Source organism: Staurois parvus, unplaced genomic scaffold, assembly GCF_062004578.1.
Source record: "Staurois parvus isolate SC_StPar_1 unplaced genomic scaffold, SC_StPar_1.0 ptg000048l, whole genome shotgun sequence".
NCBI classification, from domain to species: domain Eukaryota; kingdom Metazoa; phylum Chordata; class Amphibia; order Anura; family Ranidae; genus Staurois; species Staurois parvus.
In genome coordinates, this window is record NW_028317844.1 from 8,774,136 (window position 1) to 8,799,474 (window position 25,339).

General features: G+C 39.2%; 1 protein-coding gene across 2 annotated transcripts in view; it reads left to right on the plus strand.

Annotated features, from left to right (window-relative positions):
• Nucleotides 1–19,023, plus strand: part of POPDC1 (popeye domain cAMP effector 1) — a 100,625-nt gene extending 81,602 nt beyond the window's left edge. The window contains exons 7-9 of one of the 2 annotated variants that reach the window (XM_089665112.1): nt 1,004–1,145; nt 2,103–2,208; nt 17,443–19,023. In XM_089665112.1, the coding sequence (XP_089521238.1) occupies nt 1,004–1,145; nt 2,103–2,170 (210 nt within the window). In that variant the 3' untranslated portion in view covers nt 2,171–2,208; nt 17,443–19,023. The remainder of the gene's footprint in view (nt 1–1,003; nt 1,146–2,102; nt 2,209–17,442) is intronic. The other variant, XM_089665106.1, reaches the window with a different exon arrangement.
• Nucleotides 19,024–25,339: the final 6,316 nt, after the last annotated feature.

Below are 25,339 nucleotides of genomic sequence, written 5' to 3' on the forward strand. Positions count from 1 at the left end.
CCAATTTATTTCTATGGGAAATCCGTACTCATGAAGGCCTCCAGCGGTCCAACAAGGTTTGATTTCCCAGTGAATTGCATAGGGCCAAAAGTGCAATTGACTTTTAAAGCAGATGTAAAGGTGGTGTTCATAAACTAAACAGAGTGCTGATAAGTATACTTACTAGGTTATTTAGGTTTTAAATAATATTATAAAACGTTTTACATTTTTCTTTTTATAGAGCCTAAACATTTTTTAAATAATGTACTCCCAGCATTAAGGTAAAAAATGTTTTTATTATTATTATTATTATGATTAAGTGTTCTTGCATGGCAAGACCACTTACTGTTATTTCACATATATATTCTTATTATTATAGCCAAATTTACCACCCTAACTCCTCCCACAGTTTTTACACTACATTGACAGTAATATACGGAAACGTGCGGATTGTTCCTGATTGGTGTGCTATTACTTTGTGGAACGTTTCGCCGAATGGTTCACGAAATATCGGTGTTTGGTGAAATTGGTCCCATAGGAATGAATGGCGGAATGTTCAAAACTAGAGTGGGAGGTGACAAAAGCTAGAGTGTGAGCTGAAAAATCAGGACATGATTTCTAAACTGCCATCACTCCCTCATTTTCAAGCCCACCTACACAAATCTTATATCAAAACGTTCAGCTATCCCTGCTGCCACTAAATATGTCCACGGCTAAGCCATAGTCCTGATAGTTTTCACAATATGACCATTTGTTTGCAACTCATGCTGCCCATTGACATTCATTGAAACTCCACTCTTTTCTCAGATATTAATATCTATAAAGAGAGGGTCCTAGTAATTAAATTTTTTCCAGGGACTCAATTATTTCTTAAACCAGCACAGGCTGATTCTTTTACACAGGGAATAAAAACAAGGTTATACTAGCTATTGTATAGAGTGCTATATTTCCTATATATATCACAGTAATTCAGTTTGTGCCTGGAAAGTACAGTTCACTGAAAATGTTTTCTGCTTCTGTTTAGGTGGCAAAGAAAATGGACAGGCAGCCCAGTCTGTGCTCTCAGCTGTCTGTAATGCAGATGAGAAACAGCATGGCCAGCACAAGTGACAGTGAAGATGGTCTGCATAACTTTCTGCGGGGAACCTCAACTGCTTCTTCTCTGCGTAAGTTTCCAAGCAAGACCATAAAGGAATCTGCATGTCAGCATCTGTCTTTTTTAGTGTGAGGAACACATGGTCATGTATCAAGTAACTGCTTATCTTAAGAATTATTATGCAGCTTGAAAGCCATTGTTAGTGTATCTTTGCTAGGAAAATGCAAGACTATAAAGGTTCTTTTGTGACCTAGATTTTTCCAAAGTGAGTACACGATCATGGCATTCTATTCTCACAGCTCCAGAAATGTGCGCTAATTTAGTAGATTCTAGTTAAAATAGCTTTGGCATAACATTTAAGGTTGGTAAAAATGTAAGCAGCATTTGATGCATGGCATGACATTTAAAGAGCGTCTTACTTATGAAAGTTAAAGAGCTATCAATTTTAAAGCATGCTTTAGAGTATTTATGGACTGTACTGTCTATAAAAATGTAGGTAACTTAATAAGTTTGTTTAAGGGTATACATTTTACTTTATTGGACCTGTTTCTTTTTTATCCCATTTATTTGAATTTTTTTAACCCTCACCCAATCTATCATTAACATTATATTTTAAATGTGACTATAAATGTCTCAGATAAATAGCCTGTCATATCCTGTAACTCACCATCAACAATACCATATATTGTTTCACAAGGCCCAGGTCATTGGGGCAGCAACAATCAGTTTCAGAATATATACACACAATTTTATAGCATAGAAGTTGTATGTAAAGAAAAGTTGACTAATTACCGTAAGTCAAAGAGATGTGAACAAAGTGAAATAATCCACTGCATCTTAACAAAGTTATTCTGTTTCCAACTTGAGACCGGTTGTTGCAGGCTACGACACTCTACCTCAGCTGTTGCTTTTTGAACTGCTAACCCTAATAACTAGTTTGCCTTTCATCGTTATTATAAACAGTTTGGAAATTAATTGATGCAAAGTGTTTGACTAAGAAAAACTAACCATCTGCTTTTACGTTAAGGGAATAACCACCAAGAGTTCTATAATTCTTACGGAATGGGTCGTGTGGCGCATGATGTTTTCTGTTGATAACTACATATTAAAAAATAAAAAGAACCGCTCACAAGGTACTAATAGGCAATTCTTAAATGCTGTTTGCTGGGATGTGTTTCATAATCATGTACTTCTTGAACTAATGCAATAATTTTACTGTGCAAATGTTTATAAATCAATCATCCACTCCACAGCGTTCTGGCTTGTTGACCTCTTGTGGATGATTGAGAATTGAGCTAATTGATTGCATTGGAAATGTTAAAGCTTTTGGTGACTTTGAATATTTTATGTGTGTTTTATATAAATTACGTTTCCTTCTGGTAATCATTATCTATCCCAAAGCTATTCATTTAAGTTTACTGTTTAACATGTATGTTAACCTCCCTAGTGGTATGAATATATCAATATTTCTGTGCTCAAAGCGGCACTTTTTTTGAATGGAAATATGTCGTTTTTTATTGTAGGCCTGTAATTTGTAGGAATAACTCATTGAAATCTGTCCGAACAAGAGTCTAGTTAACATCCCGGGTATGATAAAATTTGAAACCCGAAATCATAAATTATAATATAATAAATAATCATAAAAAATAATAATATAATAATAAATGTAATTCAATAATGTAATCAAACAAAAAGCACTGAAAATTGAAATAGAGCGCCAAGTTCACACATCACTGAGCTTAGTCGCAAAATCGGTTTCAGTGTCTGATGACGAATTTCCCCACGAATTACCACTCAATTCTGCAAGTGGTTCTGATTTACTATCGCTGTTCTCTAGCTGGTCTAAAACTGCTTTTGACATAAAGGGATGTTTTTTGGATGCCATGGACATTTCTCAGTTTCCAGGCAGAAAGAATGGTAAAAATGCAGGCAGGGCGCAGGACAAAGCACTAGGGACAAAATGTATGTGAAATGCTTTGAAACAGTAATGTTTTACTATGTGATTTTAGTGTATTTCGTGAATGTCACTTTTTAAAATGTAAAAATTTCCCGCCTGTCCTGGCCCCCTGTGCGTCCCGACGCTCGCAGGGACCGGAACCCGGAAGACAGATGACAGATGAGATGGCCGGGGACGCTGTAGGGGGGACATCTCGGGAACGAAGGACAAGGTAAGTGAAACAGGGATTCTGGAGCTCGGGGTTACCGCTTTTATCACTGATAACCTCGAGCTACACTTGGGAATACCACCAGGGAGGGTAATATAATGCACACTAACTCTTACATGTCTCTTCTTGTGACATCTTTCACTCTTTTACATCTCACTAATCCATAACAATAAAAGGCACACACTCCTATTGTCTGCATGAATCGTGTTTCTTATCATTTTATTAAGAAACGTTTCAGGATGATCTTAGAATGATGATGCATTAATTTAGATAATGGCAAACATTATGACAGATTCAGGCAATGATTTGGTTGTGTAGGTGCTCACATCACAGCATTAATAGGAGTGGAATGTAGTGGTGGTAAGGAGAATCCAAGCAATGCAGGGCTGATACCTCACCACCTGTCACTTTTGCAGGTCATCTACCCACCATCTTCAATGTCCACACTATTTAGACTTTGAATTAATCTTAGCACCTTAACCTCATTTACAAAGTGTCTAGATATGAGCTGTCTGTGCATCACCCCACAGCAACCCATTCAAATGTGTTGGTGAATAATGACAGACAGTATAAGAATGGACCAGACCTGTTTTTATGGGGAAACATAACTATTACTTATTCCTATGCAAGTTTTGTACATATACGTGCTATAATCACAAACAAATTATTCGTGTGACATTATGTGCCTTGCTAACAAAAGTACTTGTGCTGTTGGAACATACAGCTCAGTCAGCGACTGATGCCACAATGGAACCCCGTTAGGCAACTTGGAGGAACCTCAAGCATGCAAAAACGCAGTATAACCACACCCAGGTCTTTGAAAATATTAATTTGCTCCTAGCTTGATAAAAGGCTAGACATGGTCCGAACAGTGCTTTGTGAAATTGGAGCTTGATTGTTTTGTGCTTCTGTGCTGCTGGAACAAAGTAAAAGAACTTTTAGTGCTGGTGTACTATGTTTTTGCTTCCTTTCTACCAAATGAATATTTGTGTAGATTCTTATCAGACTGTTAAAAACATTGCATTACATTTTGCATTCAAATGTTTCTTTGCTTCTTAAATTAACATGGAGTAATAACTGAAACTAGTCAGCATTTATTGTGCCTTTCAGCATTATATATTAAATAACTACTGCTTTGATTTTATTTTTATTGTTTTATACTTTCCTTAAATTAAGATATTTCTTTGCAGGTTCTTACAGTTTTTGTCCAAAATATTGTACAGGGTTGAGCAAACCATAAGAATCTTCAGTTGCTAAGCAAGTCTTTAAGGTTAATGCACAAGGACATGTGTAGGCATTTCATATACCTAGCACAAATTTTCCAATGCTTTCGAGCATCCAAGGAGCCACAGGTGCTGCAAAAAGTCTGATATACAAGTGAATGGCTGTATGTGGCCACACCCTTGTAATCTCAGTTGCTTTCTTGCATTGATTTTTACCCTGGCATGCATGTATGGCATATCTCCAAACACCGAAGACTTGTGTTCTGGGGATATGCCATACACACATGCAAGGATTTATAAGACTACAGTTGCATACAGTAATTTTGTATGGCAGGTATGTGGCACCTGCGGCTTCCCAGACTTGGGAAATTTCTGCTGGGCATATAAAATGCCTATAAATGTCCATGTGCACGAACCCTTAATCTGCAGTTCCATTCTTTACCAATCTTTACCCATAATCAACATGCATTACCTTATCATTATTCTTCTGAAGCCAACTTCCTTGATTTATCAGGTACTATCAATAAAATATAATGCACAATCCAATAAAATAGAAGGAATTCTGTACATTTGTGCACTGAAGTTAGAAACTTTCAGAGACATCACGCCTCATCCCCTGCCATTAAAGGTATATAGATCACACAATACATCCTTGTGGCTTTTGATTTGAAAAGCAACTGTCTTTCAGATATAATGTGACTGGTTTACATTTGAGTCATTGAAACAATCCCAGTACTAGGCTGTATGTTTTTAAAATAGGAATAACATAATCAAATGACTTAAAGCAGAGTTCCACCCAAAATGGGAAGTTCCACTTTAAAGATTGGTCCCTCGCTCCCCATTAAGGATTGGCACCTTTGGGGAGCGGGGGGGGGGAACAGGTACCTGAATTTGACAAGTACCAGCTCCCACTTCCGCTGCGATCACCTAGGCAATCGTAAGTGGAAGTTGTCCTCCTACCCTCCCTCCCCGAAGTCTTGTGGGACACGTGACAGGTCCCAGAAGGCAACGGGCCATTCGGGAAGCGCAGCGCTACTCGCTCATGTACAGTGGGCACCTAGCTGTGAAGCTGCAAGCTGTCAAAGCCTGGTGCTCACATTGAAGATGCCAGTGCCTGGAATACAGGACGGCCGGTGAAACTGGCTGCGGCGGGGGCAATGCGGAATCGTGGGACAGATGAGTGGCTGTTTTTTAAAAGTCAGCAGCTACAGTTTTTATAGCTGCTGACCTTTATTTTGATACAGAGTGAGTGGAACTCTGATTTAATTTTAAAAATCAATTGTATGGTACTTCTAACATTTTTTATATGTCAATGTTTTGTTGGAGGTAAAAAGACAGATAAAAGCTGACCCCTAGGCAGATATAAAATATATAAATTTAATGTGGCTCAGTAATCAATAATATGTCGATGAAAGCAATGTAAGTATATGAATTTGGCCTGCAATCAGCCTCTTGCAGTCTCCTGTACAGCAGAGCTGGAGTGTGAGAGGAATAAGCTGTACAAGGAGCTAATCAGTTCATTTGCTGACAAGAAACATGCTGATAGGAAGAGAAAGGAGAATGAAAGAGAAGTGAGCTCATCACCTCCCCGCTTCTTCTTTCACTTTCCAATGACAGGATGACCTGGGCTCAGTGGAAGGGGATTGAATAATCCCTGCTATAAGTGTGAGTACATCTTGTGACAGAAAAAAAGCACTATGGAACAGTGCTCTGGAATCAAGATGAAAGTTGCAGCAAAAGCTGATTTTGTTTTTTACTTATTAATACTTTTTGGCTGGAGATCTGCTATAAAAGTAAACTATCATGCAAGAAAAGTAGAGGCTGCCATTGGTAACAACTTCCTCCAAAAATGGTTTTTGCCTGCTTATAATGCTGACCTGCTTTCTTTAGTGCTTTATTAGCCACTAATCAGGAAGAAGAATGAATAAAAGGTGTCCTGACTTTGCTTTTATTTTGCTTTTCTGAATACTTTGCTTCGGGTCAGTGATTTAAAGTACTGAGGTCAGCAAACAGCTAGCAACTACCATTTTCATATGCAGGTCACCCCTCATATTTCTCTTGTTGTTAGTTTTCTTAAAGGGTGGCCAAAAACGGCCATTCATTCAATAAATTGATGTAGTACTTGGTCAAGGCTCTGATAATTTAAGGCCAATGCTAGTGGGTGGTAATAAATGCAGATGTTGCATTTACTGGTGCAATTCTTCACAAACTAAACATATATCCCATTTTGGGTGCATGTTTTTTTCCTTGGTTTTAGGCTGCTAGATGATTTCATTCTTTAAAATTCAAACCAAAACGCAAGAGTTAGACTCATATTTTCATTTGTTATTCATTAACCAACCTAGCAATTTTGTTAATCATGCAACTCTCTCAACCTTTGCAAATGTACTATCAATTTTACAAAAATAGTACTGGGGTAGTAGTGCAGCAATATGCCTTCTCAAAAGAAAAAAGTGCTTCAAAATTAAATATAAAAGATAACTGGCCTGTGGTTTGCATTTTGCTTTTGTACATCACATATCTTATGCTGTGTCCTATATAACCAGAAAGACCAAAATCTATTTTTATTTGCTCACAGAATAATGGGTTCTGTTCATTCATATACATGTAGTTCATTCATTTTCAGTGCATGTTCAAATTATTTCATCATACTGTGAAGTTTCCTTTTAGATGTGATCTTGATTGCATTTTGTCATATTGATCATAATTACTGTATTTCGTATATCACTTTCGCCTCCTACAGAGTGAATATTTTACCATTTTTTCTTCATTTGTCAAATGTTTTAATAGGATTAGACTACTGTCTTCATTTATGGTTAAAAGCCTTAAACAGAAATAAAAGTGTACGGTTTGCTCATTGATAATCTATTTGAAGAACTGACATCAACATTCTAAAGCTGAACTCCAGCCTTACCTTCAGTCTAGCACAGTTATCCAGTCTCCTCTCCTATACTGAAATGGAAGAATATGAACTTTATTTCCTATTTTAATACTGCATTCTGAAGAAATATATGGTCTACTAGACAACAGAGAATGCAGTACACACAGGATGCTGCGGGGACAGCAATATTATTTCAAGCATTTATATAGAGAAAACAATTTACGCAAGTGCTACATACTGTAGATTTATATTGGTCCTTTACAATCTAAGGTCCCTGACTCACATTCAAACACACATACTGGGGCCAGTTTTGACAGGTGCTAAATAAACTAGGAGTATAGGAGGAAGCTGGAATACCTTGTTCTCAGAGAAAAAGCATGTTAACTTTTGGGTCCAGTATCTGTTGGTTGCACTGTGGTGAAGATCCTTTGAAATCTTTTTGGTCCTAAAGATTTTTTTTTATCTCCTTTTTGGTATTTTGTGCATTCCGTCAACAAATGAAGCAGAAGAGAAGGTTGTGATTGAATTTCCAAATGTCAGTTTTGTTTTTTCAAACCTATTCTGTAATTAATATATAGAAAACATATGCAGATTTGGTTTTTGTTGGTTGCAACCCTAGCATAAGCTAACTAAACAGCTTTATGACTTCCTATAAAAGATATTACCAGTATTGACTTTAATTTAACATATTGATATCTAGAGTAACATAGAATTAATGGTGTATTGACTGAACCATTGGTGATGGAGTAAAATCTATACTGCTTAGTGCTGTTTATGTAATATGAGTAAATATTTCCTGCCTGACTGGTTATGTTGTAACTAAGGTGGCCATCTGGAAAATAAATTTCAGTTTTTCAATATGATTTTATATTTGGCCTTGCAAATCAGCAGATAAGGAGTTGAAACATGGCGTTTAGATAACATTTTACAGCATGGCGATGCTTATATAAAAAGTATAAAAGATTGCTTGTCAGAGCAGTTTTAAGCATAATGTGCTTACTAATGATTTACTGCCTAGTGATTTTGCTAGGATAGGCAGTTCAGTCATTCTTACGTTTCTCTGTTGCCATGATAAGCTTCACTACTCTTAAATCTGCCAGGAAATAAACAGGCAATAGACATAAGTTAGTGTTTGAATATGGAGGCAAGATCTATACCTTAACCAATTATTTTTTCTTTATTGTACACTATATTGCAAAAAGTATTGTGATGCCTGCCTTTACACACACCTTAAATTTAATGGCATCCCAGTCTTAGTCTGTAGGGTTCAATATTGAGTTGGCCCACCCTTTGCAGCTTTAACAGCTTCAGCTCTTCTGGGAAGGCTGTCCACAAGGTTTAGGAGTGTGTCTATGGGAATGTTTGAACATTCTTCCAGAAGTGCATTTGTGAGGTCAGGCACTGATGTCAGACGAGAAGGCCTGGCTCGCAGTCTCCACTCTAATTCATCCCAAAGGTGTTCTATTGGGTTGAGCTCAGGACTCTGTGCAGGCAAGTCAAGTTCTTCCACCCCAAACTCGTTCATCCATGTCTTTATGGACCTTGCTTTGTGCACTGATGCTCAGTCATGCTGGAATAGGAAGAGGCCATCCCAAAACTTTTCCCACAAAGTTGGGAACATGAAATTGTCCAAAATGTCTTGGTATGCTGACACCTTAAGAGTTCCCTTCACTGGAACTAAGGGGCCAAGCCCAACCCCTGACAGACAACCTCACACCATACTCCCTCCCCCACCACCAAACTTTACATCTGGCACAATGCAGTAAGGTAAGTGCTGTTCTCCTGGCAACTGCCAAACCCAGACACGTCCATCGGATTTCCAGACAGATAAGCGTGATTTGTCACTCCAGAGAACACATCTCCACTGCTCTAGAGTCCAGTGGTGGCATGCTTTACACCACTGCATACGACACTTTGCATTGCAGTTAGTGATGTAAGGCTTGGATGAAGCTCTTTGGGCACTGTTGTTGTACTAATCTGAAGGCCACATGATGTTTAGAGGTCTTTCGCTATTGACTCTGCAGACAGTTGGTGACTTTTGCCCACTGTGCACTTCAGCATGCACTGACCCTGCTCTGTCATTTTACGTGGCCTACCACTTCATGGCTGAGTTGCTGTTGTTCCCAGTTGCTTCCACTTTGTTTTATTACTACTAACATTTGACCATGGAATATTTAGTAGCAAGGAAATTTCACGGATGGACTTATTGCTCAGTTGGCAACCTATCATGGTACCATGCTTGAATTCACTGAGCTCCTGAGAGCGACCCATTCTTTCACAAATGTTTGTAGAAGCAGTCTGCATGCTTAAGTGCTTGATTTTATTCAACTGTGGCCATGGAGGTGATTGGAACACCTGAATCCAATGATTTAGAGGAGTGTCCAAATACTTTTGGCAATATAGTGTATATTGAGGGACACAGGAAATATTTCACCTTCAGGTTCACCTACAAGGGGATTGAACACTGGCAAACCGTACGCCAGCCCTGAATAACCCTTTCTAGCATTTTCCTTCAAGGCTCATGTCCACATCAATGCAAGGTCTGGTGTCTTGCAACTAACTGGGATGGACATTTTGGGGCAACTTTACAGACACTGTTCCATTAAAAAGTTAGCTACGTAGTACTTTCCAGGTTCAAATAACTTACTTATTTTTTTTACTTTGACTCCAGAGGCCACAGGTATTCTTGCCCTGCTGATTCTGTATCTGAACTGCCATGGCCTTAGCAGCCTCTGCTTCATCAGCCACTGAGGCTGAGATCTGATTTTGAGTTACCCCAGTCCTTACCGGAGGAGCTTACTAAATCAAAAGAGACCATTTCTGCTCTTTCTGGTGCAGTACACACCATGCCTGTTGCTTCTACAAGTTCTATTCCCAGTCCTTTAGAGCTCCTAAAGACCACAATGACTTTCTGGGCTGCTGTTTCGATTCTTCATTCACAGAGACTGGAAACACCCTGACCAGATGTTTGCTCCCCCTATTAGCCTTGTACCTATTTAGAGAGGCTTTGTTAAAAAGTGATCTGCACCCACCGTGGGTCTAGCAGTGTCCCAACATAAGAAATAACCATAACAGTGGAGGATGCATCTGTCTTAAAGGACCCATAGTATAGGCTGTAATGAAGCGCTCTCGAGAGCTAAATTCTTTATGGCAGGTCCTGCTCTTCTGCTTGTCCTAGCTGTGACTCTGCACACTCTGCAAACTCTGGCTTATTAGTCTAAGTCTACTAGAAGTGTATCTTGACAGTATTGCTTTTTATCCATTGGTCATGGAATGTTTGGAGAAAATGATTGTTGCTTTAAGCTATAGCTGTGATGGGCTGCTGGAGGTTTCCCATCTCATCTCCCACATGATTTCATATCAGTACACATGCGGAGGACACTGGTAAAATTATGCCACTTGGTATTAGAAAACCAATTTCTTTTCAGATATAGTCAGGATACCATTATCAAGGATGCTACTTGTGGTAGGAGAATCCATCTTCATCAGCCAAAGAGGCCTAAGACACAGTCTGGAAAGGCTTATCCCTCCCTGAGAGTTAAGAAAAGTTATTTTTATTATACCACCCTCACAACCTGCAAGTTAAAAGATTGGCTCCCAGTCCACCCACAAGATCTGGGACTCTAAGCCTTCTAAACCATCAGGAAAACCTTCCTGAAGTATTGGGATGTCTGTTAGACTTTGTGGACACTTGGACTGCTTACATCTCAGATGCTTGAAGATAGATGGTGGTTTCAAGGGGCTACATTCTAGAGTTTCACTCCCAGCCCCCTCCTTGGTTTCTCACAGCAAAACTTCCTGCGTTGCTGCACAGATTTGTAGATCTTCATGTAGCCTTCTCTGGGCTTCTAGATCGAGGTGTCACTACTGCAGTTCCTGTTTCAGAAAGGTTTCAGGGGTGTTACTCTAATCTGTTCAAAGACCCCAAACCCAAGAGGGGCATTAGCCTCATCTTGAATTTCAAGGAAGTGAAAGTCTTCATTCGAGCTCATAAATTCTGCATGGAATCCACCAGGTCTGTCATTGCCTCTTTTCACCAAGGTGTTTTTCTGGCTTCTGTAAACATCAAACACATATACCCGCATGCCCCCACATTTCCAGTGCACAGCAATCCCTGCACTTTACTGTGGGTCCCCTGCACTTTTTGTTTGTGACTCTACCATTCGGCCTTCCATCTGCACCTCAGGTGTAAACCAAGGTTACATCAGGGGAGACATCAAATTCTCTGATCTCAGGCTCATACTTTCTAGTCCAGGAGTCACCCAACTCGTTGTCCTTTGTTTCATGTTGGCCTCCTTCATGGCACAATTCATTTCAGTCCCTGGACAGAGTAGTTCATTTGGTACTGTCTCCCCTTCTTTTCTTCTGGAAGATCCGTACAATAGATGCTAGCCTGTTATGCTGGGGAAAAGTCCTGGAACCCTGTGGTTGCAAGTAACTTGATCCCCAGCATTTCATCTACCAACATCCTGGATCAACATCCTGGAACTTTGGGTGACTGGGTGATTTGGGTGACCTCCCACCATCTGTTCTATACTATTGGTTGCGGAGCCTGCCCTTAAAGTGATTCTGAAGGCAGGAATTTTTTTTATTTTAATGCATTCCCTGCATTAAGGTAAAAAATGTCCAGGTAATTGTATCATCCTTCATCTCCTTAAATACTTACCGCAGTCCTGTCTTGATCTAGCGCTGTGCCCGTCTGTGTTCCTCTCCTCACAGGACACAGAGGCAGAAGCAGGAGCCATCGGGGGGGGGGGGGGGGGGGGTAGGGCTGAGCAACGCTGTGTGTGTGCCTATAGATGTACACAGTCCTGTTTGGGAGCTCGCTCGCAGGTGTGCCCCTAAAGGAATGTGTGGAATACCATTTCTTTTATTTTAGAAAAAAAAATTATTTACCTTTTTAAAACCGCTTTAATGCTGAAAAATCAGTAATAAAGATTGTGAAGCAAGAGACATGAGCCAATCCCTCAATTGTGAGAGCCAGAGTTGACATGTGCATTTTGACATACCCTGGTTTCAGCGTCTTTGAGTGCTCAAGAATTTTCAGGTGGACAGTGTTGTTTTAACTATTCTCTGCTTTGCTGGCTAGTCAGCATTTCATGGGCAATGCTTTGATCATTTATTACTTTAGCTTTCAAGCCCTTAATTATTATCTTCTAATCTCTGTGTCTGCTAACATCAGATTGCATAAATAGTGCATATAATGCAATTTTATGTATGTCCAAATAGGTACACATGACTTTGTCAGTTGGATTGTATTGATACACATCTTTCAAGCAACTTTTCACACCTGGTACCTAACAGTAGTAATTTACTTATCAATTTGAAAAAATAGACCCTCCTATTTGGTAGCCAAAAAAAAAAAAATATTTATTAGCTATACCTCTCACCCAGTGTGCTGAACAAGTTTAGAGTGTGATATTACACTTCATACACGTATGTAGCACTACAGTTTCCCTAGATGAATAAAGTCCAAGTCACAAGAAATGGCACTTTCATACATGAGGACCAAAGCATGGCACTTTCATACAGTACCTGAGAACGGAATGGAATGATAAATACCTGAGAACGGAATGGGATGATAAATCCTACATAGGTACCAGCATTGGCAGAAAATGAGGAGGATGCTTTGCTGCCAGAGGACAAAATGCTGGTGTACTTTCCAAGCCACCTAAATCAGGATAATCTACAGGATGAGTGTGTGTGTGACTATTTGTGAAATATTGGTATGCCCTGCAGGAAGTTGGATTGTTTGATACTAGGATCTTATAACATGCCTGTCTGTGTGCTATCCTATATCCTGTGATACTGTATCTGTAATCGTTATTTGTCTGAATTACTACAATGGAGTGTTCTCACAAACACTTGACAATTTCTCTACATTGCCTGTAATATACTGTGACACTTTCATCATTAATTATTATTATACAGGATTTATATAGCACCAACAGTTTTCTCAGCGCTTTACAATATAACGGGAGGCAATACAGCAACAATACATTTCAATACAAGAGGGAAAGGAGGGCCCTGCTCCTTGGAGCTTACAATCTAGGAGTACAAGTTCATACGTTGTCATCCATATTGCATGTTTCAAAAATGTATTAATTGCATGTTCTGCATGTAGTCATGTATGCGTGTTAACAAAAAAAAATTTAATTTCAGCAAAAAGATGCTGTGTTTTTTTAATCTATTAATTATGTAGTCATTTGGATGTATTTTTAAGAGATTTTCATAACATGACAAAATAGTACCAAAGTCTTTTATCTTTCTTGACTGGATGACTTCAATTGCATTAAATGAGTTGACCGGTTTAAACAAAAATGTCCTATCTGTATAGTACTAGACCGGCCCCTCTGTATAGGGTTTCCTGTTCCACAGGATGGCAGATGTAATTGCTAACACAACCCAAGACTACATAATACTGCTGGGAAATATGCAGCTCTAAACTTGATAAACTTGGCGAGTTTTTCTTTACGGCTGCTTTCACACTGATCTGTTTTTCTTCAGCTGTTGAATAAAAAAAATGGAAGAAAAACCATGTAATCCTATGGAAATCTTCACACTGATCCGTTGTGGGTTGTTTTGTTATGGTTCTGGGGTTGTATTCTATATGTGCAAAGAGAAATCACACAAATACTTATAAATATAACATTTATTACAAGTAATGACAGATACAGATAAAGATAACATAACAAGAATACTTAACAAAAGATGTTGTTTCACCACGGAGTCCACCCATGATGGCATGGCATAGGTAATCACAGACGCATGCGTGATTGCAAGCTCTGGCTTGAGGTTAAATATTTCCAGACTAGTTGTGTGTTATATACTGGACTTGTATGTCGGGAATGTGCAGCCCCCCACTGCAAACAACATGATGACCTTCTAAGGAAAATGGCACATTCCTAGAAGGAGAGTGGGCTGACTTGTCTATATAGTCACATTCCTTTTGTTATTTAAGGCAATCAGACTTTGTCCTCATATAGCCCTTTAACCAAGGCTTGGAAGCATTCTTAAACATTTATGAGGCCAATATTAATAAAGAAATATGTCATTTGCAATTTCCCACTCACGGGTCCACTGTGTTTAGTAAAATTCTGCTTGCTGCATTTTTGGTGCAGGTTTGGTGCAGTAAAAAGCACACACCAAAAACGCAACTTCCCATTGAAATCCATGGAAAAACATAGATGCATTTATGCAGTTTTTGATTCACATATCCTGTGTAAAATGCACTGCAAATGCGGCAAAAAATGCGGCAAAAGCACATGCATTTTTAGCGCTTTTTTGCAATGGATCAGTGTGAAAGTAGCCTTAATTTATGAGCAATTTTTCAATCTATATAAGTACCTGAAATAAATAAATAAATAAATGTGGCCATACAGGGATCGAAATTCGTCTGTTACTCTGGTAGGGATGTATTGACCCAGCATTCTGAGTTGAGAGTCTAATCCCACCCTATTCCATCTCTAAAGCCTTTCTGTTGGTTAGTGAGCCAAAAAGCTGAGTTTATATTTACATGCCAGAATGGTAAATAGATTTGAGGGTCTAACGACTCTAAAGAAAAAAAAGGTATCCTGACTTCTAGGAATATGGAGCTACCTGAACTGCCAGAGGCACCACATAGCAGGTAATCCTGTTCTTTAAGTGGGAAAGACATTGTATGTATAGTACAGTGGATATAACAAGTCTACACACCCCTGTTAAAATGTCCGGTTTCTGTGATGTAAAAAAATGAGACAAAGATAAATAATTTCAGAAATTTTTCCACCTTTAATGTGACCTATAAACTGTACAACCCAATTGAAAAAAAAACTGAAATATTTTAGGGGGGAAATAAACATAAAAAACTACAATAATGTGGTTGCATAAGTGTGCACACCCTCTTATGACTGGGGATATAGCTGTGTTCAGAATTAAGCAATCACATTCAAAATCATGTTAAATAGGAGTCAGTGCACACCAGCCATCATTTAAAGTGCCTTTGATTAACCCCAAATAAAGTTCAGCTATTCTAGTAGGTCTTGCCTGACATTTGCTTAGTTGCATTATACAGCAAAAGCCATGGTCCGCAGAGAGCTTTCAAAGCATCAGAGGGATCTCATTGTTAAAAGGTGTCAGTCAGGAAAAGGGTATAAAAGAATTTCCAAGGCATTAGATATACCATGGAACACAGTGAAGACAGTCATCATCAAGTGGAGAAAATATGGCACAAAGTGACATTACTAAGAACTAGACGTCCCTCCAAAATTGATGAAAGCTGGTCTGGGAGGCTGCCAAGAGGCCTACAGCAACATTAAAGGAGCTGCAGGAATATCTGGCAAGTACTGTCTGTGTAGTACATGTGACAACAATCTCCCATGTTCTTCATATGTCTAGGCTATGGGGTAGAGTGGCAAGACGGAAGTCTTTTCTTACAAAGAAAAACATCCAAGCCCACCTAAATTTTGCAAAAACACATCTGACGTCTCCCAAAAGCATGTGGGAAAATGTGTTCTAGTCTGATGAAACCAAGGTTGAACTTTTCGGCCATAATTCCAAAAGATATGTTTGGCGCAAAAACAATACTTCACATAAGAACACCATACCCACAGTGAAGCATGGTGGTGGCAGCATCATGCTTTAGGGCTGTTTTTCTTCAGCTGGAACTGGGGCCTTAGTCAAGGTAGAGGGAATTATGAACAGTTCCAAATATCAGTCAATATTGGCACAAAACCTTCAGGCTTCTGCTAGAAAGCTGGACATGAAGAGGAACTTCATCTTTCATCATGACAACGACCCAAAGCATACATCTAAATCCATAAAGGAATGGCTTCACCGGAAGAAGATGAAAGTTTCGGAATGGTGAAGCCAGAGCCCAGACCTGAATCCGATCAAAACTCAGTGGGGTAATCTGAAGAGAGCTGTGCACAGGAGATGCCCTCACATTCTGACAGATTTGGAGTGTTTCTGCAAGGAAAAGTGGGCAAATATTGCCAAGTCAAGATGTGCCATGCTGAAAGACTGAGTGCTGTAACAACATCAAAAGTTGCTTAAACAAAGTATTAGTTTAAGGATGTGCACACTTATGCAACCATATTATTTAAATTTTTTTTTTTTTTTTTACTTCCCTCCATCTAAAATATTTCAGTTTGTTGTTCGCCTGAGTTGTACAGTTTATAGATTACATTAAAGGTGGAAAAGGTTCTGAAATGATTTATCTTTGTCTCCTTTTTTACATCACAGAAACCTGACATTTTAACGGGTGTGTAGATTTTATATATCAACTGTATGTTTGCTAAGCTTATATAACAAACACAATCTCCCCTTATATCTTGTCTTGCTTTACGGCAATATATTTGGGGAATATGAAACACTATGCTTTGTGGTAGCAAATACTGATAATCACCCATTATAACCTTGCAAGGTGTGGAATGAAAATCTGAGTAAATGTCATGCAACATCTCTGCTACCCAAAGTCAAACTGGACAGGAGAACATGGTAGATCCACCAGCTACCTAAGACCATCCATCTAACACACAAAAACCTTCATAACCAGCATCTTCTGATGTGCCATATTCAAAGCCCATACATATTTTTTTCAAAATGTGTGAGATGGTATTCTCAGGATGGGTAAAGTAGAAGTCCACCCAAAAATAAAAATATTTGTGTGTGTATGGGAAAGGGGGGAGTTAAAACAACTGTCTGCATCCTCATTGGGAAGATCATAACATTCTGTTACACCATGTAAATTATGGTGTTTGGTAGACTTCTGGAATGTGTCGTAGATCAGCTTTGCAGTTTTACATTCTGAAAAGTACAGAAAGCGTTGTCACTAGTATGGTACCAGTAACGTCATTTGGGCTTGCATCATTTGTTTCCTCCCACACTCCAAAGACATGCTGGTAGGTGAATTGGATCCTGTCTAAATTGTCCCTAGTATGTGTATGTATGAATGTAAGCTAGGGACCTTAGATTGTACACCCCTTGAGGGTTAGGGACTGATGTGAATGTATAATATATGTAAAGCGCTGCGTAAAATTGACGGCGCTATATAAGTACCTGAAATAAATAAATAAAAATACATTTGTAATGGTCTTCTGTGTGCTTCCTCACTGACAGGTCACTCTCCCTGCTTAAGAGCATCTTCCAAGATGAAACCAATTGAGGAAGGTGTGGAGGATGATGTCTTTGAACCAGCATATCCTCTTTCATCTAACATCCAGAGGTTGCCATAAGCACACAAATGACCAAACCACTGTGGATGAAAATATCACTTGGAGGAAACATAACCTCAGAAAGTTCAAGAGAAAGCAGTTTGATAAATAATACGTATATATATATATTTATTGTTAATTGCACAGAACTGTGAAGTGTGCTACACCGATAAGCACACTCTTCATGTTTCAATATTTTTGTATTTCATAGGTAAGGGAGTCTATGTGGAGCTCTTGCAGTTACAGTTATTGCAATGAATTTGAAATAGAATTTGTTGTTACTTACCAAAGGGTGTATTTATGTGATGAGATTTAAAGACCATGCTTCACAGCCCAGTTCAGATACACATATGCAGCTACTATTTTCATACACCAAAGTACTGTATGTATTTCTTGGGTGTCAATGAATGTATTGTTAATATATAAACGTGCTGTTTTCTGTATATATAGGGAATATGTGTTTGGAAGGTTAGAAATACAGATCCAACAATACAAACAAGATTAGGATTTCATTTAAAATATAATGTGTTGGAATACTTGATGAATGGAGTTGAAAAAAATTGAGATTTAGATTAGTCACTATAGGAATCTATTTAGAGTTTGGTTCAATTACTCTGTCTCTCTTATTTGTTAAGATAACATATCCACATAGGAAATGCATTGTTTCCAATAAGTCAGCTCAATCAAAACATTGTAAAGCCCAGTACACACAATCAGAAAATCGTACGAAAAATGCTGCTTTCAAAGCAATCGTAGGATAATCTGATCATTAGTATACTGCAATCATCCGAAATTACTCGAAGGGACAAACAAGAACTTTTTTGTCGTATGATACCATTTAACCAGTGAAGTTTTATTCTGAAAATACAATACAAATACAAGAAAAGTAAAGCCATTGTGTAACACTGCAAAGTGGGAAGCAGAGCCTGCATATGTAATGAGCAAATACCATGTCTGCCCCATGTGCTTATATTTCTTATGTACGACAAACTTTTTTTTTACCTGTTTATCTAAAAAAATGTTTACTTCGAGTAAGAAAATGCAAATACCAATGTTACCTGTAAAATTCTCTTTGCAGTTTTTCACCTAATATTTATCTAATGATGTTGTAAAAATATTTTATCAGACCCATTGGGGCTTTAGTACTTTTGGTAATGAAAGCGCATTCCTGGTGTTGATAATTAAAACTTAGTGGTAGGGAAGGATTAGATAGGGTCAGATCATCCAATCTAACTAGTCATAATGAAAGAGTATATCACACTGTTTATTATTTGTTTCTTCCTATAATATAAAACACCTTTATTCATCACTAGTGTTTAGATGAGCCTTACATAGGACATATATAAAAGTAAGCACACATATTTAAATTATTTATATAAGCAGAAAGAATTTACAGAAATGCTCAAGATGAGACCATAAATATATCACACATGATAATGAATGCAGTGTTCTGGTTTTCTTTACATAAATTATAGTTGGGCAAGAATGCTTGTGATTTGTTTTTTATTGGTTATAATCATGTTGCTTTAACATTAGTTAAACATTTGCTGTAAAAAAACTATTGCAAATCAGTATTAAAACTTAACTCCACGCTTAATACAATTCCACATATAAAAATGCCAATTAATCAGTTATGTATTTAATTAAAAATAAGTATTCATTCATGCAACTGGTAGGAATACCTTAATTTGCTTAAATCTCAGATTACTGTTATCCTACGTACATCAGGACTGTTGCGCTGGCAGGAGGTATACTGCCAAAGGTTGAGAACAAAGTGATGCCTGGGTGTACTGCCGATCACTGTGCAATCAGCAAGCTGGGGTTTGCTGTGAACCAATCTGTGCTGTCTGGTAGAGGTGTCTAGAATAGCTTGTCAAGTAAAACTGTTCACTGTGCATTTAGCTGCTTACATGGAGTTCAGCTTCGAAGGACATTTCCATCTTCACAAACTGCACCATTTGGCCAATTGTATGTGGATACCCCTTCTGAATGATTGAGTTCAGGTACACAAAGCCAGGTCCATAAAACCATAGTTTGATGCATTTGGTCTGGAGGAATTTGAGTGGTCTGCACAGAGCCCTTAAACACCTATTGCAAGCCATTTTGTCTTGTCCAATATCAATTCACAAATTATATTTTGACTGAATGGAAACAAATTCCACACACATACATGAGAATCCTGTAGGCAGCCTTCTCAGTGGAGTCGAATCTGCTAAAGCCACAAAAAGGGGGCCAATTTAATATTAATGCCCATAATTTTAGAAAAGGATGCCTGACAAGCTTATATAAGTGTATTAATCAGGTGTTCACAAACTTCTGCCTATATAAAATATTTATCTAAATGTATCTAAATTTAAACTTTGATTGTAGGCAGTGTTTTATGCATTTCTAATAATATATAACTTATAGAGGATTTCAGCCCTCCAAAAAAAAATTAAAAGTCAGCAGCTACAAATAATAGCTGCTGACTTTTAATAAAAGGACACTTCCCTGTCCAGGGATCCAGAGCTGTCCTCACCTGGGCTGGTTCTTTGCTGGTCTTTGAGTCCCTGGCATGTTTACTAATGAAACCAGCTGTGACTCCTTGCTGCTTCAAAGCTGGCTTCCCACTGTGCACATGCCAGCAGTGCAGCACTTTGTGAATTGCCCCACCACCTTGTGGGACAAGTGCCATGTCCCAGAAGGCTGTGGGTAAAGGTGGGGGGGCATTCGCTTGGATCATCAAGGTGATTTGAGTAGAAATGGGAGCGGAAGCCTGTTAAAACCAGTTACTTCCCCCCCCAAAAAAAAAATGTTTCCAATAGTGGTGGTGGTGGGCGGGGGGGGGGGGGGGGCAGGTCTGGTGCTTCCACTAGGCAAACTACCTAGGGGCACCTGGGCACAGCACAGGCTGGCATTCTCTCTATGTGGGATGCCGCCACATCATAAATGATCCTTCAGCTAAGGGGATAAGCAGCAGGGGGGAGGAAGAAGGGACAGAGGAAGATGCCGAGTGTCTGGGGCCAGTATATCAGCTGAGCTACCGCTCTTTCCAGTGTCCCTCTCAGACTCAGTCCTTTACTGCAATCTGGCTGGCGGCTGCTAATCACTGTGGAGTTCCAGCCCCTCTCTTCCCATTCATCAGTGGAGGCAGAGCTGCACCTGTGGAGGAAGGTAATATCTGATTCTGATGTCTTTTGTCTGTGTGAGTGTGACCCGGCCAGCCATCCATCACATGTGCAGTGTGTCGGTGAGTGATGACATCATCACGATCCCACAGCCTGCTCTTCTAGTGCCTGCTGATCTGTGTCAGTGTTGGTGGCGGTGTGTTGTTTCGGATCTGTCACTGTGTGGGACCACTTAGTTCAGGTGTTCTCTGTGTGTGTGTGGGTGGACTAGGCTGGCTGCCTGCAATGGGGGAGCGTTATATCTCCCCCATTGCCTGGGGAATTCCAGCCTGGGAACTGTCATAGCTATCTTATTTTTGCAAATTAAAAGAAATTTAGCATTTTTATGTATTGTTGAATTAATATTTTCTACTGTCTTGGGGGGGGGGGGGCAAGGAAGCAGAGAAGCAAACTTCCCCTTTTGGGTGAAGTTCTACTTTAAGATGACCATACATATCTTCATAAAATGAAGTGATTCCTGCATACAGATTGTTCAGGTTATATGGTACTTTGCTCTGCTCTTGAATTGAGGATTAAATATGATTTGGCTGAAAAGCTTTTACAGTTACAGAGACCAACTTTGTAAAGAAGGGATGACTTTACAGGCAGGTTTACCATTATAAAAGTCTTAATATAGAGTGGAGAGTGATATGAATCTGACAGTTTGCCATCTGCCAAGATCCAGCGACCTGGAAGCATATTCACCGCACCACTTTACCAAACATACTGATCTATAGCAATGTTGATCCATTCAGATTTAACCGGAACATGTATTATTTTTCAAGTTGAATTATATGTCTATTTCATGCTATGCTGTTTCATCTGCTGCTAAATACCGATGATACATATTCACAACATAGTAGCTCAGCATGTATACTGTAAAAGTGCAGTGACATTCTTAACCCCCACTGTAAACCAGGCAGCAAAAATAAAGGATATCAAAAAATAAAACCAAAGCATTCTATGGTCAATTTAAGGACTGAACTACATGGACTATGGACAATTACAGTTGCAAGAAAAAGTATGTTAACCCCTTGGGATTACATGGAGTTTTGCATGAATTGGGCATAAAATGTGCTCTGAACATCATCTAAGTCACAACAATAGAAGAACACAGTCTGCTGAACATAATACTACAACAAATGTTGCCATGGTTTAATTGCACATAACATGTAAACATTCACAGTGCAGGGAGGAAAAAGTATGTGAACCTTTGGACTTAATAACTGGCTGACCCTCCTTTGGCAGCAATAACCTCAACCAAACGTTTCCTGTAGTTGCAGATCAGACCTGCACAACGATCTGGAGTAATTTTGGACCACTTCTCTTCACAAAACTGTTTCAGTGTAGCAATATTCTTGGGATGTCTGGTGTGAATCGCTCTCTTAAGGTCATGCTACAGCATTTCAATCGGGTTGAGGTCAGGACTCTGACTGGGTCACTCCACAAGGCATATTCTGTGCTGTTGCAGCCATTGTTTTGTTGAATTACTTGTATGCTTTGGGTCATTGTCCTGTTGCATCACCCATCCTCTGCGGAGCTTCAGTTGGCGGATAGATGGTCGTATGTTTTCCTGCAAAATGTCTTGATAAACTCTGGAATTCATTTTCCCATCAATGACAACAATCCGTCCAGGCCCTGAGGCAGCAAAGCAGCCCCAAACCATGATGCTCCCTCCGCCATGTTTTACAGTGGGGATGAGGTTTTGATGTTGGTGTGCTGTGCCTTTTTTTCTCCACACATAGTGTTGTGTGTTCTTCCCAAACAACTCAATCTTGGTTTCATCTGTCCACAGTATATTTTGCCAGTAGTGCTGTGGAACATCCAGGTGCTCTTTTGCAAACTTCAAATGTGCTGCAATATTCTTTTTGGACCGCAATGGCTTCCTCCGTGGTGTCCTCCCATGTACTCCATTCTTGTTCAATGTTTTCCTTATTGTAGATGTGTCAACAAAAATGTTAGCATGTGCCAGAGATTTCTGTAGGTCTTTAGCTGACACTCTGGGATTCTTCTTTACCTCATGCAGCATTCTGCGCTGTGCTTGTGCAGTCATTTTTACAGGACGACCCCGCCTAGCGAGAGTAGCAACAGTGCTAAACTTTCTCCATTTGTAGACAGTCTGTCTTACCGTGGACATATGAACATCAAGGCTTTTGGAGATACTTTTGTAACCCTTTCCAGCTTCATGCAAGTCAACAATTCCTGATTCACATCAGACAATGCTTCTTGAAACCAGTAAACCCAAAACAGGTGTGTGTTTTTTAAGGGCAGGACAGCTGTCAGCAACACATCCAATATCATCACACTGATTGGAGTCAAGGTTGGCTCACTCCTGGCTCCAATTAGCTCTGGGAGAAGTCATTAAGCTAGGGCCTCACATACTTTTTCCTCCCTGCACTGTGAATGTTTACATGTTATGTGCAATTAAACCATGGCAACATCTAATGTTTGTGTAGTATTATGTTCAGCAGACTGTGTTCTTCTATTGTTGTGACTTAGATGACGTTCAGAGCACATTTTATGCCCAATTCATGCAAAACTCCACGTAATCCCAAGGGGTTTATTGCAGAGGATGGCTGAAATCTTAATGCAGAGCTCTTCATACAGGAAAGAAATAGCTCCAGGTTGCCATACTGCATTGAATTTTACAGAAAATGACAACTCTGCAGTTTAAAAAGGAAAGGTCACTTTTAATTAATTAATTAGTTAATTTATTTATTTATTTATTGCAAGTACTTATATAGCACCGTCAATTTATGCAGTGCTTCACATACAGGATATATTGTACATTCACATCAGTCCCTGCCCTCAAGGAACTTACAATCTAAGGTCCCTAACTCACATTCACACATACAAGGGCCAATTTAGACAGGAGCCAATTACCCTATCAGCATGTTGTTGGTTTCAACCCATATGTGACCATCCCTCTATGACAGAAGTTGATCATTAAATCAATTTCTGTTGAATGGAAATGGTAGAAAACTTTTGTTGATCAGCATCTGCTGCAACCACTGACTGGTGTATTGTGAGTAAAATTCTCCTGTCTGAATGCAATGGGGGAAATTTACTAAAATTTGTGCACTCAGAATCTGGTGCAGCTGTGCTTCTAACTTCAGATTGTTCAATGAAGCTTTGACAACAAAACCTGGAAGCTGATTGGTTTCTATGCAGAGCTGCACCAGATTTTGAACTCTCCAGTTTTAATAAATAACCCCCAATATCTCAGCGGGGTAGGATTCCTGCATTCACTTTGTTTATGTAGATGGAGGAATCTCTTCATTTTTTTTCATTCAGCCTGCCAAATGAACCAAAACAAAGACCCATATATGACCAGCTTTAGATTGATAGCTATAGGTTTAGTAGAGTGATTATCAGCCAGGTGCTGGAATAATGTAATCCCAGCATGCATGCACAGGCATTACATTACCAGATTTAGAAGAATGAAGGGTTTGGGTCAGAACATGTAACCAAAAACATAGATGTAGGGAACATGAACCTATCAGCAAAATATGAGGTACATTTCACATGATATACAATATCTTGAACACCCAGATGCTTAGTTCCATGTTAAGGTCACTGCAGAAGACACAAGAGCACTCTTTGTGACTGGTGGAAAGGGAAATTACAAACAATATGAACAGGGTTTTTTATTTTTACTTCAGGAGCTGTAACAGTTGTTACATTGTCTTTCATCAGAACTAGTTGTGGCTAGCTCTGTAGCTTTAAAAAAAAAGGACTGGACAAAACTAAACAGAATCTTGATTCTGGAATATCTGAAAATCTTGAGACATCCGGATTTTTTTTGCTTGCTGGAGCATGTTTTTACAAACCCAAAGCATGTTTTCTCTCTCTCTCTCTATCTCTCTCTCTCATCTCTCTCTCTCTGTGTATATATATATATATATATATATATATATATATATATATATATATATATATGTATATGTATATATATATACACACACTATATTGCCAAAAGTATTGGGACACACCTCATCATTGGCTTCGGGTGTTTCAATCAGCTCCATGGCCACAGATATATAAAACCAAGCACCTAGGCATGCACACTACTTCTACAAACATTTGTGAAAGAATGGGTCGCTCTCAGGAGCTCAGTGAATTCAAGCGTGGTACCGTGATAGATTGCCACCTGTGCAATAAGTCCATCTGTGAAATTTCCTTGATGCTAAATATTCCACAGTCAACTGTTAATGGTATTATAACAAAGTGGAAGCAACTGGGAAGAACAGCAACTCAGCCACAAAGTGGTAGGTCATGTAAAATGACAGAGCGGGGTCAGTGCATGGTGAAGCGCACAGTGCGCAAAAGTCCCCAACTGTCTGCACAGGCAATAGCTAAACACCTCAAAACTTCACGTGACCTTCAGATTAGCACAATAATAGTGCATAGAGAGTTTCATGGAATGGGTTTCCATGGCTGAGCAGCTGCACCCATTGTACCAAGTGCAATGCAAAGCATCGGATAAAGTGGTGTAAAGTACACCACCACTGGACGCTAGAGCAGTGGAGACGTGTTCTCTGGAGTGACGAATCACGCTTCTCTGTCTGGAAATCCGATGATCGGGCTTGGCGGTTGCCAGGAGAATGGTATTTGCCTGACTGCATTGTGCCAAGTATAAAGTTTGGTGGAGGGGGG